The sequence below is a fragment of the Pseudonaja textilis genome, chromosome 1, assembly GCF_049901715.1.
Source record: "Pseudonaja textilis isolate UNSWEBS1 chromosome 1, rPseTex1.2, whole genome shotgun sequence".
NCBI lineage: Eukaryota > Metazoa > Chordata > Lepidosauria > Squamata > Elapidae > Pseudonaja > Pseudonaja textilis.
In genome coordinates this window covers 318,208,180-318,222,455 of record NC_141990.1, presented here as the reverse complement: position 1 = coordinate 318,222,455, position 14,276 = coordinate 318,208,180, and the positions used below count along the sequence as shown (strand labels likewise).

At 46.4% G+C, this 14,276-nt stretch overlaps 1 protein-coding gene across 1 annotated transcript in view; it reads left to right on the top strand.

The window, feature by feature from the left end:
- Nucleotides 1-11,739, top strand: part of PCSK4 (proprotein convertase subtilisin/kexin type 4) — a 30,231-nt gene extending 18,492 nt beyond the window's left edge. The window contains exons 11-16 of the mRNA XM_087936113.1: nucleotides 1,008-1,111; nucleotides 2,871-2,988; nucleotides 5,260-5,448; nucleotides 8,162-8,286; nucleotides 9,721-9,840; nucleotides 11,081-11,739. Of these exons, the coding sequence (XP_087792239.1) occupies nucleotides 1,008-1,111; nucleotides 2,871-2,988; nucleotides 5,260-5,448; nucleotides 8,162-8,286; nucleotides 9,721-9,840; nucleotides 11,081-11,553 (1,129 nt within the window). The 3' untranslated portion in view covers nucleotides 11,554-11,739. The remainder of the gene's footprint in view (nucleotides 1-1,007; nucleotides 1,112-2,870; nucleotides 2,989-5,259; nucleotides 5,449-8,161; nucleotides 8,287-9,720; nucleotides 9,841-11,080) is intronic.
- Nucleotides 11,740-14,276: the final 2,537 nt, after the last annotated feature.

The window sequence follows — 14,276 nt, the reverse complement described above, 5'->3', positions numbered from 1 at the left end:
CCTGGGGATTGGCCCAAAGTCACCCAGTTGGCTTTCGTGGTTAAGGCGGGACTAGAACTCCCCGTCTCCTGGGGATTGGCCCAAAGTCACCCAGTTGGCTTTCGTGCTTAAGGCGGGACTAGAACTCCCGTCTCCTGGGATTGGCCCAAAATCACCCAGTTGGCTTTCGTGGTTAAGGCGGGACTAGAACTCCCCGTCTCCTGGGGATTGGCCCAAAGTCACCCAGTTGGCTTTCGTGCTTAAGGCGGGACTAGAACTCCCCGTCTCCTGGGGATTGGCCCAAAATCACCCAGTTGGCTTTTGTGGTTAAGGCAGGTCTAGAACTCCCCTTCTCCTGGGGATTGGCCCAAAGTCACCCAGTTGGCTTTTGTGGTTAAGGCAGGTCTAGAACTCCCCTTCTCCTGGGGATTGGCCCAAAGTCACCCAGTTGGCTTTCATGGTTAAGGCAGGACTAGAACTCCCCGTCTCCTGGGGATTGGCCCAAAGTCACCCAGTTGGCTTTCATGGTTAAGGCAGGACTAGAACTCCCCGTCTCCTGGGGATTGGCCCAAAGTCACCCAGTTGGCTTTCATGGTTAAGGCAGGACTAGAACTCCCCGTCTCCTGGGATTGGCCCAAAGTCACCCAGTTGGCTTTCATGGTTAAGGCAGGACTAGAACTCCCCGTCTCCTGGGGATTGGCCCAAAGTCACCCAGTTGGCTTTCATGGTTAAGGCAGGTCTAGAACTCCCCGTCTCCTGGGTATTGGCCCAAAGTCACCCAGTTGGCTTTCGTGGTTAAGGCGGGACTAGAACTCCCCGTCTCCAGTCATTCAGCTAGCTTTCGGGAGTTCTGAATGAGACTAGAACTCACGACCTCCTGCTTTCTAGCCTGGTGCCTTTGTCACTAGACCCAATTGGCAGAGGAACCTGAGGGACCTGACCCCCCTTACCTTACAGGACACACTTTATAGCAAAAGTTTTCTTGGTTTTCTCTCCCCACCCCCACCCCTCCCCCTTTGTGCTTCTAGCCCAGCTCTGACCTGGAGAGACATGCAGCACCTAGTGGTGAGAGCCTCCAGCCCAGCTCACCTGCAGGCGGACGACTGGGTCCGGAATGGAGTCGGGCGCCAAGGTGAGGCTGAGCCCCAACCGTTGTCCGGGCAGGGCCTACTGCTATCAGGTGGGGAAGGCTGTGGAGACCTCGGAGGGGGCGTAGCGGGGGGGAGGGCTTCAAAAATTTTAGCAACGGGTTCTCTGCCCGGTTGCTGGGTGGGCTTAGCCATGGTGGGCGTGGCCTAGTCGGCCTCCTGCACCACATGGGCGGGGAGGAGGGGTCGTTTTTGTCCTCCCCAGGCTCCGGAGGATTTTTCTCAAGCCTCCGGGAGGGTGAAAACGTTCTCCCCGAACTCCGGAGGCTCTTCGGAAGCTGGAAACGGGCCCATTTCTGGCCTTCCAAAACTTCCAGGAGGCCCATTTTCCGCCCTCCCTGAGCCTCCGTGCGCGCTTACCTGCACTTATCCAAAACGGGCCACATGGGGACTCCGGGGAGGGGACGAGTGGGTGGGGCCAGCCAGGGGTGGGATTGGGGGGGGGGTTCTCCAAACTGCATAGAATCTTAGCTAGAGGACCTCCTGAACCCCTGCGAACCCCCAGCAGCCCACCCCTGTTTTGTGGGGGTCGAGGTTAACAGCAACAAAAGAATTAAGATGGCAGCCACGAAGTTTTGGTCCAGCTGGGCTTTTTCTGCCCCTCCTCTAGGGAACGCCGTCCCTTCGGAGGCCAGAACGGTCCCCAACCCTATTAGCCTTTCATAAGTCCCTAGAAAAACCAGGGGGTCCCAGTTTGGGACCCCAAATGTGTCAAGGGCCCCATTTCCCCTGGCTGTATGGCTAACTTGCCAACGGTCTCCGCTGCTGTGGGTATATTTATTTTGGAGGCTTCTCTTGTTTTTATTGTTAACTAATACAATGGGGCTTTTTTAGCATTTTTGATTGTAATAGATATATTTTTGAATTGCGAAGCGCCCAGCGTCTTTGACTGAGATGGGCAACTATAGAAATCGAACGAACGAACGAATAAACCGACGCTCTGTCTATTCTCTACGAGGCATATCGTACCTTGTGGAAATAGTTCTCTGGTCTTTTTTAGAGTTGCCAGGTGGCCTATAAAATGTGTGTGTTTGTTGATAAAATAATAAAATGAAATAAAACATCAAATAAGTAATAAAATAAAATCAGGGTAAAATAAAATCAGTCAATAAAGTGAAAGGAAATATCAAATAAATAACATAATAAAGCAAATCAGTAAAAATAAATAATAAAATAAAATATCAAATAAATAATGATATATAATAAAGTAAAATAAAATAAATAATAAAATAAAACAAAGTGAAATAAAATAAAATAATAAAGGAAAATAAAATAAAATATCCAATAAATAGTAATATATAATAAAGTAAAATAAAATAATTAAATAAACAATAAAATAAAACGAAGTGAAATAAAATAAAATCAATAAAATGAAGTAATAAAGTAAAGTAAAATAGAATATAATAAAGTAAAATAAAATATAATAAAATAAAATAAAACACTTCCGGGGCCCTGTTGTGCCTGCCTGCTTGACTCTTTCGACCACATCAAAAGAATGGGACATCCCAAGGCAGCTCCCTCATGACTTGTGACCGTCATTGACAGGCTCGATGACGGTCGTAGGTCGAAGACTACCTGTACGCTGTCCGACGCTATGCAGAGCCCTAGTTCCTCAGTCTCTGGAGGGGGGCGGCTCCTCTTCTGGGGAAGGAGCCCGTTGCTCTGTCAGTACGGTGGGGCGGCCTTGGGGTGCCAGCATGCCTGGAGGGCACCTGAAGGCTGAGCAAGTCTTTCTCCTTCCAGTCAGCCACTACTACGGGTACGGGCTCTTGAACGGCGGGCACTTGGTGGAGATGGCCAAGAAGTGGCAGAGGACTCGGCCTCAGCGGAAGTGCTTCATTCAGGTGGTCTACAAGCCAATGTAAGGAAGCGTTGGAAATGTCTCTCCCTCCCCCTCTCTCAATCTCTCTCCTCTGTCTCTCATCCTCTTTCTCTTATCCTCTCTTTCTCATTCCCTCTCATTCTCTCTCTTTTGCTCTCTCAACCTCGGCATTCTCTCTCAATCCCCGTCTCATTCTGTCTCTCATTCACTCTCAATCCTTCCCATTCTCTCAATCATTCTCTTTCTCTCTCTCTCTTTCTTTCCCTCATTCTCTCTCTCATTTTTCTCATTCTTTCTCATTCTCTCTCTCAATCTCTCATTCTATCTTTCATTCTCTCTCAATCTCTCTCTCTCATTCTCTCTCTCATTCTCTCTCAATCCTTCTCATTTTCTCTTTCTCAATCTCTCTCAATCTCTCTAATTCTCTCTCTCAACCTCTCTCATTCTTTCTCATTCCCTGTCTCATTCTCAATCCCATTCTATCTCTTTCATTCTCTCTCAGACTCTCTCTCTCTCATTCTGTCTCTCATTCTCTCTCAATCCTTCCCATTCTCTCAATCATTCTCTTTCTCTCTTTCTTTCCCTCATTCTCTCATCTTTTTCTCATTCTTTCTCATTCTCTCTCTCAATCTCATTCTATCTTTCATTCTCTCTCAATCTCTCTCATTCTGTCTCTTATTCTCTCTCAATCCTTCCCATTCTCTCAATCATTCTCTTTCTCTCTCTCTCTCTTTCTTTCCCTCATTCTCTCTCTCATCTTTTTCTCATTCTTTCTCAATCTCTCATTCTATCTTTCATTCTCTCTCAATCTCTCTCTCTCTCATTCTGTCTCTCATTCTCTCTCAATCCTTCTCATTTTTTCTTTCTCAATCTCTTTTTCTCTCAATCTCTCTAATTCTCTCTCTCAACCTCTCTCATTCTTTCTCATTCCCTCTCTCATTCTCAATCTCATTCTATCTCTTTCATTCTCTCTCAGACTCTCTCTCTCATTCTGTCTCCCATTCTCTCTCAACCCTCATTTTCTCTTTCTCTCAATCTCTCATTCTCTCACTTTCATTCTCAATCTCTCTTGTCTCTCAATCTCTCATTCTCATTCTCTCTCAATCCTTCTCATTCTTTCCGTCTCATTCTCGCTCTCCCTCTCCTTCCCTCCCTCCCTCCCTCTCTCTCCCTCTTTCTCTCTCTCACACACCCACACACCAACAACCAGTAGAGAATTCCTGTTCAATTTAAACTAGACCTAATGTATGTGTACTGCCTCCTCCTCCTAGAATCTGACAAGACTGGACAGGGGAAACCTTACCACCCCTGTGACCTTGAGCCGCAGGCTGCCGGCAAAAATTTAGCAAGACTTTCTCCTGTAAAAACCACAGGAAATCTTCAATCCAAGTTTGGACTCTTGGCCTCTGGACTTCTATTTACAGTGGTTGCCCCCATCCTCAGGATGACGTGATTCCTTTTTGTCGCCTTTCTGGCAAACGAAGTCTGTTGTAGTTTGCCGGCAGCCCATGCAGGCGGCAGCAGAATTGGACAGTGGGGAAGAACGGGGACCTGTCTGGGAGTCTGGGGAGGACTTGGACGAGGGTCCTGCATCCGATGCAGAGGTGGGGTCAGGACCATCTGGGAGTGGGGTGCTGACTCCGGAGCCTCCAGAGTCTGGCAGCAGCGAGGCAGAAGAACGAGGGGAGCCTGTTCCCAGTGCGCGTGTGCGCAGAGCTGCTAGAAGGCGAGAGCAGCTGAGACAAAAGGGGCGACTCGGGAGTAAGGCTGGGAGGTGATTGCCCCTCTCCTAAGGTATAAAGGACAGGCAAAGGTAGAGAAACCTTTGCAGGAAGCAAAATCATTCGCTTGAAGCTCTGTGTGTACTTTAGTTGTTGTTTTTTACAGTTCATTTGGCCCTTTAGTTGTTGGCAGCAATTCCAAGGAGAGAAAGGTGGGTGCTGATCTCGAGGAACTATGTGGGACTCATTACCGGCTGGGAACGAACGTAATTCCTAGTGTTGAAGTAAAACAAAGAGTTGTTTGGATTAAGCGTGTGCTTAATTACGGTCCCAGGAAACCTCGGTCAGAACAAAGTCCACGGGAAAAGCCAGGTTCGCTCGACAACCAGGTGACTAACTTCACAACTGCAGGGACTCTGTTTAACAACCGTGGGCAGGAAGGTCGTTAAAATGAGGCAAAGCTCACTTTAAAACACCCACGGCGCAGATGTTCGGGGACCTCAGTTGGGGTCGGTAAGCCGAGGACGAGCTTTGCATTGAGGGCCTCCCGAGTTGAACGCCCGTTTTCTTTGTTTCCACCTTCCGACAGGGCCATCGGTTCGCGGCTGTCCGTCTCGCGGAACGTCTCGTCCTCCCCCTGCCTTCAGAGGAGAAGCCGAGGCATCCGTTCCCTGGAGCACGTCCAGGTCCAGTTGTGGCTCACTTACAGCCGGAGGGGAGATCTGGCCATCTCGCTGACCAGTCCCATGGGAACCACCTCCACCCTGGTGGACGTCAGGTGAACTTGGTCCCCCTGCGTTTCTGCAAACCGGTCTTCTTCCCCACCTCCCACCCCGTTCCCAGCCCCCTCAGAAACCAGGGTTGGGCTGCCAGCCCCAGAATCCCCCGACTTCAGCACAAGTGGCAACCCTGGTTTCACTGGCATCGATTGATGATGTTTACAGCATCTGGGATCATTTATTTTATTGATTCGATGTATCAATTGCTTACGAGATAATAGGTATAAGTAGAAACATGAGAAAGAATGCAGGAAATAGGTACGAATCAACGGGGACAATAGGACAGGGATGGGAGGCACGATGGTGCGCTTATGCGCGCCCCTTACAGACCTGTCAGGAATGGGGGGAGGTCAATAGCGGTTAGTTTGAGGTTAAAGGAGTCGGGGTTAGAGACAGTCACTTATCTGAATTGATATAGGTTCTCCTGCTTGAGCAGGTGGCTGGACTAGAAGACCTCCAAGGTCCCTTCCACCTTCTATTCTATTCTATTCTATCCTATCCTATCCTATCCTATCCTATTCTGAATTCTATTCTATTCTATCCTATCTTATCCTATCCTATCCTATCCTATCCTATTCTGAATTCTATTCTGAATTCTATTCTGAATTCTATTCTATTCTATTCTGAATTCTGTTCTATTCTATTCTATCCTATCCTATCCTATCCTATCCTATCCTATCCTATCCTATTCTGAATTCTATTCTATCCTATCCTATCCTATCCTATCCTATTCTATTATCTTATCCTATCCTATCCTATTCTTAATTCTATCTTATCCTATCCTATCCTATCCTATCCTATCCTATCCTATTCTTAATTCTATCCTATCCTATCCTATCCTTAATTCTATCCTATCCTATCCTATCCTATCCTATTCTGAATTCAATTCTATTCTGAATTCTATTCTATTCATTATTGGCTTCCGTGGGCCTAATCCTGTCAGACTTGTGCAATTGTTTTATCCTCTTACCTGTTGCCTCTCGTCTGCCTTTCTTAATGAATCAGTGTTGTGTCTGCCAATTTCTCAATGCATGAGCTTAGGTCATGTCCTGTCCTCCTTAATCCCATCACCTGGAGCTGAAGATGTTTCGCTTATGAATTGATTGGCCCGGAGTTCTTCATGGGCACAAAATCTCCACCTCTACAGACTTCAAGCACAGGATCAAGAAAAACTGGGGGCTGCTTTCTGCCTTTAAGAACATGTTTCTCCGCTACTCCTTTTGGGGAAATATGGCATGTTTTCCCCCAAATAAGACCCTGCCTTAAATAATTTTTTTTTCACCCCCAAAAGGCACCAGGTCTTATTTTTGGAAGATAACCTCACTTGTGCACGTTGCCCCCGGCCTACTTTTGGCTGTTCAGAGGCCTTCAGGAACTACATCTTCTTCTGCAGCCAGCAAGACTTTCCGGAAGGCCTCTGCAGCCAATAACGGAGCTCTGGGTCGATCCAGAGCTTTGTTTCCAGCTCCAGAGGCCTTCAGGAGAGCCTTGCCAGCCTTGCTGGCTGCAGAAGAAATAGGCCGGCAAAGCAGGTGTCGGGGTGCGCGAGGCCTGGCTACACCTGTCCACAGGTCAATAGTAGGGCAGCTTCACCATCGCCCCCATCCCCACCCTAGATTAATTTTTACCTGTGCATTCTGGAGTGGGTGGGATCTTAATTAGGGCTTATTTTGGAGGCAGGGCTTATATTGGGCGCAGGTGTAAAAAATCAAGCTAGGACTGTGTTAGGGATACACCCTAGCAGACTGTGCACGGCAGTCAGGCAGTCAGGCAAAAATATGTGAGATAAACGTTTTTGTAGCTTACACTCAGTAAAACAGATACATAGTGCTAGTTAAATAGTTTATTCCAGTAAGAGTTTTAGCATAGTCAAAAACAGTCCATATGTCATTCACTAGTTCAGTCCATCCGGGGATTATTCAGTTGCAAAGTCCAGTGTCAAAAAAGAGAGGTCAGTAAACTTACAAATATCAGTCCAGCAATATATCTCCTCGCAGTAGAGATATGAAGAAGTCAAACCTCCTTTCTTCCTTCGACGTTCAAAAACTCAGCAGCAGGGAACATGCAGTTAGCAAATCATCAATCCAGCAATCGTCAGCAATCGTCAGCAATCCAGCAGGTTCTCTTGCTCCCTCTTACGGCGGTTTCACAACCGCACCCAAAATTACATGCTTTGCAGGTTAAAGTGACACACACTTAAACTTACAATCATAGTTTATATATATTATTTTACCCAAACTACATTAGGTAACCTTGTTATTCCTAACATTCTCCCCTTTTGGGTAATATAATAATATATATATATATCTATTTACAACCTCAAACCATAGTCATCACAACTCCCTTTGTGTTTCACTGGACCTTGGGCTTTAGTAAATTGATCAGCAATATTTTGTTCAGTCATACAATATTCCAGTCTTATTAAACCATCCTTTACAGATTGCCTTACATTCAGGTATCTAAGATCTGTATGCTTAGATCTCGTTTTCAGGGTATCGTACTTTCTCGTACTTTCAGGGTAGGTCGTATTTTCAGGGAAATGGGGTAATATTCCACCTCTTCATATTCCCCTAAATATTTCATTCCCCGGGGGAGGGAGCGGCTTCCCACAAGGGCAACCGATTTCTTTTTTCTTAACGCATCTCACTAACTGCAGGAAGGGGGTGGAGGGAGCCCATTTCAATGTGAGCCTCCTGTTTTGCCGACCGCTAGGCCCTACGACACCAGCCGAGAAGGCTACAAGGACTGGTCTTTCATGTCGACCCACTACTGGGATGAAGACCCCCAGGGGACCTGGACCCTCCTTCTGGAAAACAAGGGTGATGCGTATAACACAGGTACACCGCGCAACCTGATCTCAGTTTGGGTAACATCTGCTTGCTCCTTACTGACTCCCAGCTGTTTTCTACGGGCTTAAGGTCAAGACCATTGTTCCTCAACCGTGGCCACTATAAAGCTGTGTGGACTTCAGCTTCCAGAATTCCCCAGCCAGCTATGCTACAAATCTACGAGGTGCTGCAAATCTTTCTTTCTTTCTTTCTTTCTTTCTTTTCTTTCTCTCATTTACTTACTCACTCAGTCATAGAACTTTAAGCTCTGTGGACTTCAACTTCCAGAATCCCCAGCCACCTATGCTACAAATCTCCTTAAGCGGTGCTGCAGATGTTCCTTCCTTCCTTCCTTCCTTCCTTCCTTCCTTCCTTCCTTCCTTCCTTCCTTCCTTCCTTCCTTCCTTCCTTCCTTCCTTCCCTCCCTCCCTCCCTCCCTCCCTCCCTCCTTCCTTCGTTCCTTCCTTCCTAGAACTTTAAGCTGTGTGGACCTGAGCTCCCAGAATTCCCCAATCAGCTATGCTACAAATCTCTTGATATGCTGCTCTAGATCTTTCTTTCTTTCTTCCTTTCTTCCTTTCTTCCTTTCTTTCTTTCTTTCTTCTTTCTTTCTGTCTTTCCTCCTTCCTTCCTTTCTTTCTTTCTTTCTGTCTTTCCTCCCTCCCTCCCTCCTTTCTTTCTTTCTTTCTTTCTTTCTTTCTTTCTTTCTTTCTTTCTGTCTTTCCTCCCTCCCCCTTTCTTTCTTTCTGTATCTTTCCTCCCTCCCTCCTTTCTTTCTTTCTGTCTGTCTTTCCTCCCTCCCTCCTTTCTTTCTTTCTTTCTTCCTTCCTTCCTTCCTTCCTTCCTTCCTTCCTTCTTCCTTCCTTCCTTCCTTCCTTCCTTTCTTTCTTTCTTTCTTTCTTTCTTTCTTTCTTTCTTTCTTTCTTTCTTTCTGTCTTTCCTCCCTCCCTCCCTTCTTTCTTTCTTTCTTTCTTTCTTTCTTTCTTTCTTTCTTTCTTTCTTTCTTTCTTTCTTTCTTTCTTTCTTCCTTCCTTCCTTCCTTCCTTCCTTCCTTCCTTCCTTCCTTCCTTTCTGTCTTTCCTCCCTCCTTTCTTTCTTTCTTTCTTTCTTTCTTTCTTTCTTTCTTTCTTTCTTTCTTTCTTTCTTTCTGATTGTTGGAACAGCTGATCATCGGGAGGAAAAAAAATACCGTAAGGAGTGACTGGGCGGGAGGGGGCCAACGCAGTTCAGCGATGCTCATGATGTCGTGATAAGGACTGATTGGGGAGGGAGGGGCGGGCGGAGAGGGGCGGGGCCAGCCAGGGGCATGATTTGCCAATTCTCCTAACCCGGCAGAATCGTAACAACCGGTTCTGTAGAACCGGTCCAAATTGGTGATTTTGTGATGCCCAGCCTTCATTTCTGGGGCCTCACCCCCTTTTTCTTGCCTGCCTTGTTCCGAAGGGCTCCTCAAGAACTTTGTCTTAAAACTCTACGGCAACGAGGAAGACATGGCAGCCCGACAGGCAGCTCCCTTCGTGGTGGCCAAATGTGTGCTGCACAATCGTGACGGGACCTGCCAGGGTGAGTGGCGGGGTGTGTGGTGGATGCAAAGGCCTTAATCAAGGAACGACCCACCCACATTGACAGGGCAAGCCCCTTTGCATATAGAAACAGAGAACCAACCCCCACTGCCTTCGAGCACTGATAAAGTTACCTAGCTGGGTTATGAAACGTCTGCAAGAAAACGCCCCAGCTCAGGACCTCTCAGTTCCGCCCTGAATTACAGGTGTGCTATTGGCATTTATCTTGGGCACATCATTCAGGTGGCCCACTAATAATGTTCGACGACTGCTGAACCTGTGGGGACTCCATGCTACCAGATACCAGAGACTGGTTTTATGTTTTTAGCTTTTGATTTGTACGCTGCCCAGAGTCGTTTCATGAAGGAGGTGGGTGGTTTCTAAATGAGACAGAGAGGGAGGGAGGGAGGGAGGGAAGGAAAAAAGAGGGATATAGATGGATGGATGGATGATAGGTTGATTGATTGATTGATAGATGATAGATAGATGATACATAAATAGATGATAGATTGATAGATGATAGATGATAGATGAGATAAATAGATGATAGATTGAATGATAGATAGATGATACATAAATAGATGATAGATTGATAGATGATAGATGATACATAAATAGATGATAGATAGATGATAGATAGATAGATGAGATAAATAGATGATAGATTGAATGATAGATAGATGTACATAGATGATTGATAGATGATAGATAGATAGATGAGATGAATAGATGATAGATAGATTGACTGATAGATGATAGATAGATAGATAGATAGATAGATGATTGATAGAATAGAATAACAGAGTTGGAAGGGACCTTGGAGGTCTTCTAGTCCAACCCCCTGCCTAGGCAGGAAACCCTACACCACTTCAGACAAATGGTTATCCAACATCATCTTAAAAATTTCCATTGTTGGAGCATCCACAACTTCTGGTGGCAAGCAGTTCCATTGGTTAATTGTCCTCTTCGCTGTCAGGAAATTTCTCCTTCGTTCTAAGTTGCTTCTCTCCTTGATGAGTTTCCATCCATTGCTTCTTGTCCTGCCCTCAGGGGCTCTGGATAGGTAGATGATAGATAGTTGATAGATGAATGACAGATAGGGAGGGAGGGAGGGAGAGGGAGAGAGAGAGAGAGAATCAATTTTATTTATTGGTTGATCAGATTGAGATGTTCTTGCCTTACCTTTCTGTGGTTGGCTGGCCTGCCTCACCCTCCTCCTCCTCCTTTTTTTCCTCCCCCAGAATGCCCCAGCCCACTCTTCGCAGTCCGGCACCTCTGCCTCTCCTACTGTCCGCCCAGGTACTACCGCCTGTCCCGCCAGGCTCTCCACCCCAACGGGACCCGGCGCACCATCCGAGCCTGCGACCCCTGCGACCCCTCGTGCTACACTTGCCTGGCGGGATCGGCCCACAACTGCAGCGCCTGCCCGTCCCACAGCACCTACGAGGGGCGCACCCACACCTGTCCGCGCTCCCCCTCCTTTGCCTACCTGCCCCGCGGAGGGCTGTTCGCCCTGGGGGACACCCGCCTTCTCCTCCTGGTGGTGGCCGTACTGCTGGGCCTAGGACCCGCGGCCTTCTGCACCTTCTATGCTTTGTGCCGCACGCGGCGGAGGAAACTGGTGCCATCCGAGGCGGAGGCGGAGGCCGTCAGCCTGGAACTGCTTTACCTCCACCGTCCCGGGGCCAAGGAGAACTTGAACAGGGTGTCCTAGAAACCGAAGACGGGGCAGGCGCCGCCCCGCGTTCCTGAACGACTTGAAACCTTCTCCCTTCCTGTTATTTATTTCTCCAAATGGGATCCCGGATCTTCCACAATAAATGCTCGGCCTTGAGAGTTGGTCCCTGGTCCTCTGGGGGAGTTTCCAGTGCGATCTCCTCCTTCGGTCGTCCCAAAGGCGTGCGGTGTTTTTTTTCTTTTTTCTTTTGTTTCCCAAGTGGCAACTAAAATTTCTGGGGTTTTTCTTTGGAAGAGGTTTTGCTTCTCCTGAGAGAAGCTTCTTCAGTTCAGAATAGGATAGGAATAGAATAGAATAGAATAGAATAGAATAGAATAGAATAGAATAGAATAGAATAGAATTTAGAATAGAATTTAGAATAGAGTAGAATAGAATAGATATTGGAATGTAGAATAGAATAGAATTAGAATTAAATAGAATAGAATTAGAATAGAATTAGAATAGAATACAATACAATACAATACAATACAATACAATACGGAATAGAATAGAAAATAGAATAGAATAGAATAGAATGGATATTGGAATGTAGAATACAATACAATACAATACGGAATAGAATAGAATACAATACAAAACAATACGGAATAGAATAGAAAATAGAATAGAATAGAATAGAATGGATATTGGAATGTAGAATACAATACAATACAATACAATACAATACGGAATAGAATAGAATAGAATAGAATAGAATAGATATTGGAATGTAGAATAGAATAGAATAGAATAGAATGGATATTGGAATGTAGAATAGAATAGGAATAGAATAGAATAGGAATAGAATAGGAATAGAATAGCTTTATTGTCATTGCATTCCATGAATACAATGAAATTTGAAAGCTACTCCAGCACAGCACCCCAAACACCACATCACAATCACACTACAGAGTATTTCATCATCCTCATCCTCATCATCTAGTCTAAAACCTATCTAAAACATTTAGTAAGTTAAATAGTTTAAAAATGCCACCATATACACAAGACTGAATCACAAGTGCACTGTTTGACTCAAGACAATTACTGCCTTGGAAAGGAAACTATTTCTCAATCTATTAGTCCTCATTTTAAGACACCTATAACGAACGTCTCCTTGATGGTAACAGTTCAAAATATGAATGACCAGGATGAGAACAGTCTGTGGAGGTTTTTAGTGCTCTAGAGAGGAGTCTGGTCTTCGCAATCTCTTCCTTCCAAAGAAGAAAGAGAGCAACCGATGATTTTTTGTGTGTGCTGTGTTTATAACTCTCTGGAGCATCTTCTTATCCACTACAGAGCATCCAGCATATCACCCTGTTACACAGTATGCACACCTTCACTTGTGCGATTCAGCCTTACTCAGAAGTGAAGAAGCTTCTCGGAGAAGAAGCAAAACCTCTTCAAAAGAAAAAACCCCAGAAAGTCCAAAGCTCCTTTTTGCTTTTCAAGAGATACCTGGATTTTCTTGTTTTGTTTTTTGTTTTTTCTTTTGAAGACGTTTCGCTCCTCCTCCGAGAAGCTTCTTCAGCTCTGACTGGGTGGTGGGGAATGGAAGGATTGATACTCCTTGCAGACAGCTGGTCGTTTGCATCCTTTTTAGAGTTCGTTGAGGCCACTTGGAGGTTCCTCTGTGTCCTCAGGGTCACCTGAGTGGCGCTCCTGGTTCTCGTAGCCTGTCATTTTTCCCTCTGGGAAACCCCTGCCCGGTTGCCTCCTGAAAAAACGCATTTGGAGCAACTGTGACCCGGATGATGGAGAACCTCTCCTTAGGCCCTTGTGCCTCTCACTGGTTCTGATGGGGCCACTGCATTTGGGGCCAGAAGAAGTCACAGGATGTGAAAGATGGAATTAATCCGCTCAGGGCCAGGATATACTTGGCAGAGTTTGAAGACTTGTGTTGAGGACCTTCATCTCATCTCTGTAAGGATCATCTCACCTGTTTGGCAACACCAGAGAGGATCTCCGCTTGAAGTAGGTGAGGAAGGTTGCTCCCAGTTTGAGGGAGTGCGTAAGGTTACGGTTCTTCAAAGTTGTATTATTACAATTCATTGACCGGTTCTGCACCAGGCGGATCAGTTTTGAAGCAGACAGACAGTCGCAAGATGCTAAATTGATTCCGGGGCTCCTCAGAGGCAGGTGTTGGGAATACAGAATAAGAAGAGTTGGAAAGGACCTTGTAGGTCATCTAGCCCAGGGTTTGCCAACCTTTTGGACCTCGGGGACCACCAAACTCATCATTTTAAATCCCGCGGACCAGAGACCCTGGGAAAATCCCTCCCCCCCCCAAAAAAAAGTCTGCAGGAAAATCCCCCCACCCCGTTTTCCTACCGATCGATCGTTCTTCATTTGGGATCGCAGGATATCGTCTCCAGTTCCGTTCTCAGGGGGAGAGACTTTTGGCTTCATGCAAGGAAAACAGCAGAAGCTGCAGAAGTCTTTTTTTTTTTTTTCTCTCCCCCAAACTCCACCAGAAATGAGTCTTTGCCGGCGCAGCCTCTCGGAGCAGGAGGCCTTGCAGGGTCCCCAAGACTCATTTCTGGCGGAGTTTGGGGGAGAGAAAGAAAGACTTTGGCTGCTTTCCTTGCGTGCAGTCAGAAGCAGAAGAAGGAAGAAGCGGTAAGAAGCAGCCCGGTGGCCAGGCCAGGCGCATGGGGCGAGGTGGGGCAAGTTCCCCCCCCCCTTCCCCCTTCCCCTCACTACCTCGTGTTGTTCACAATGCA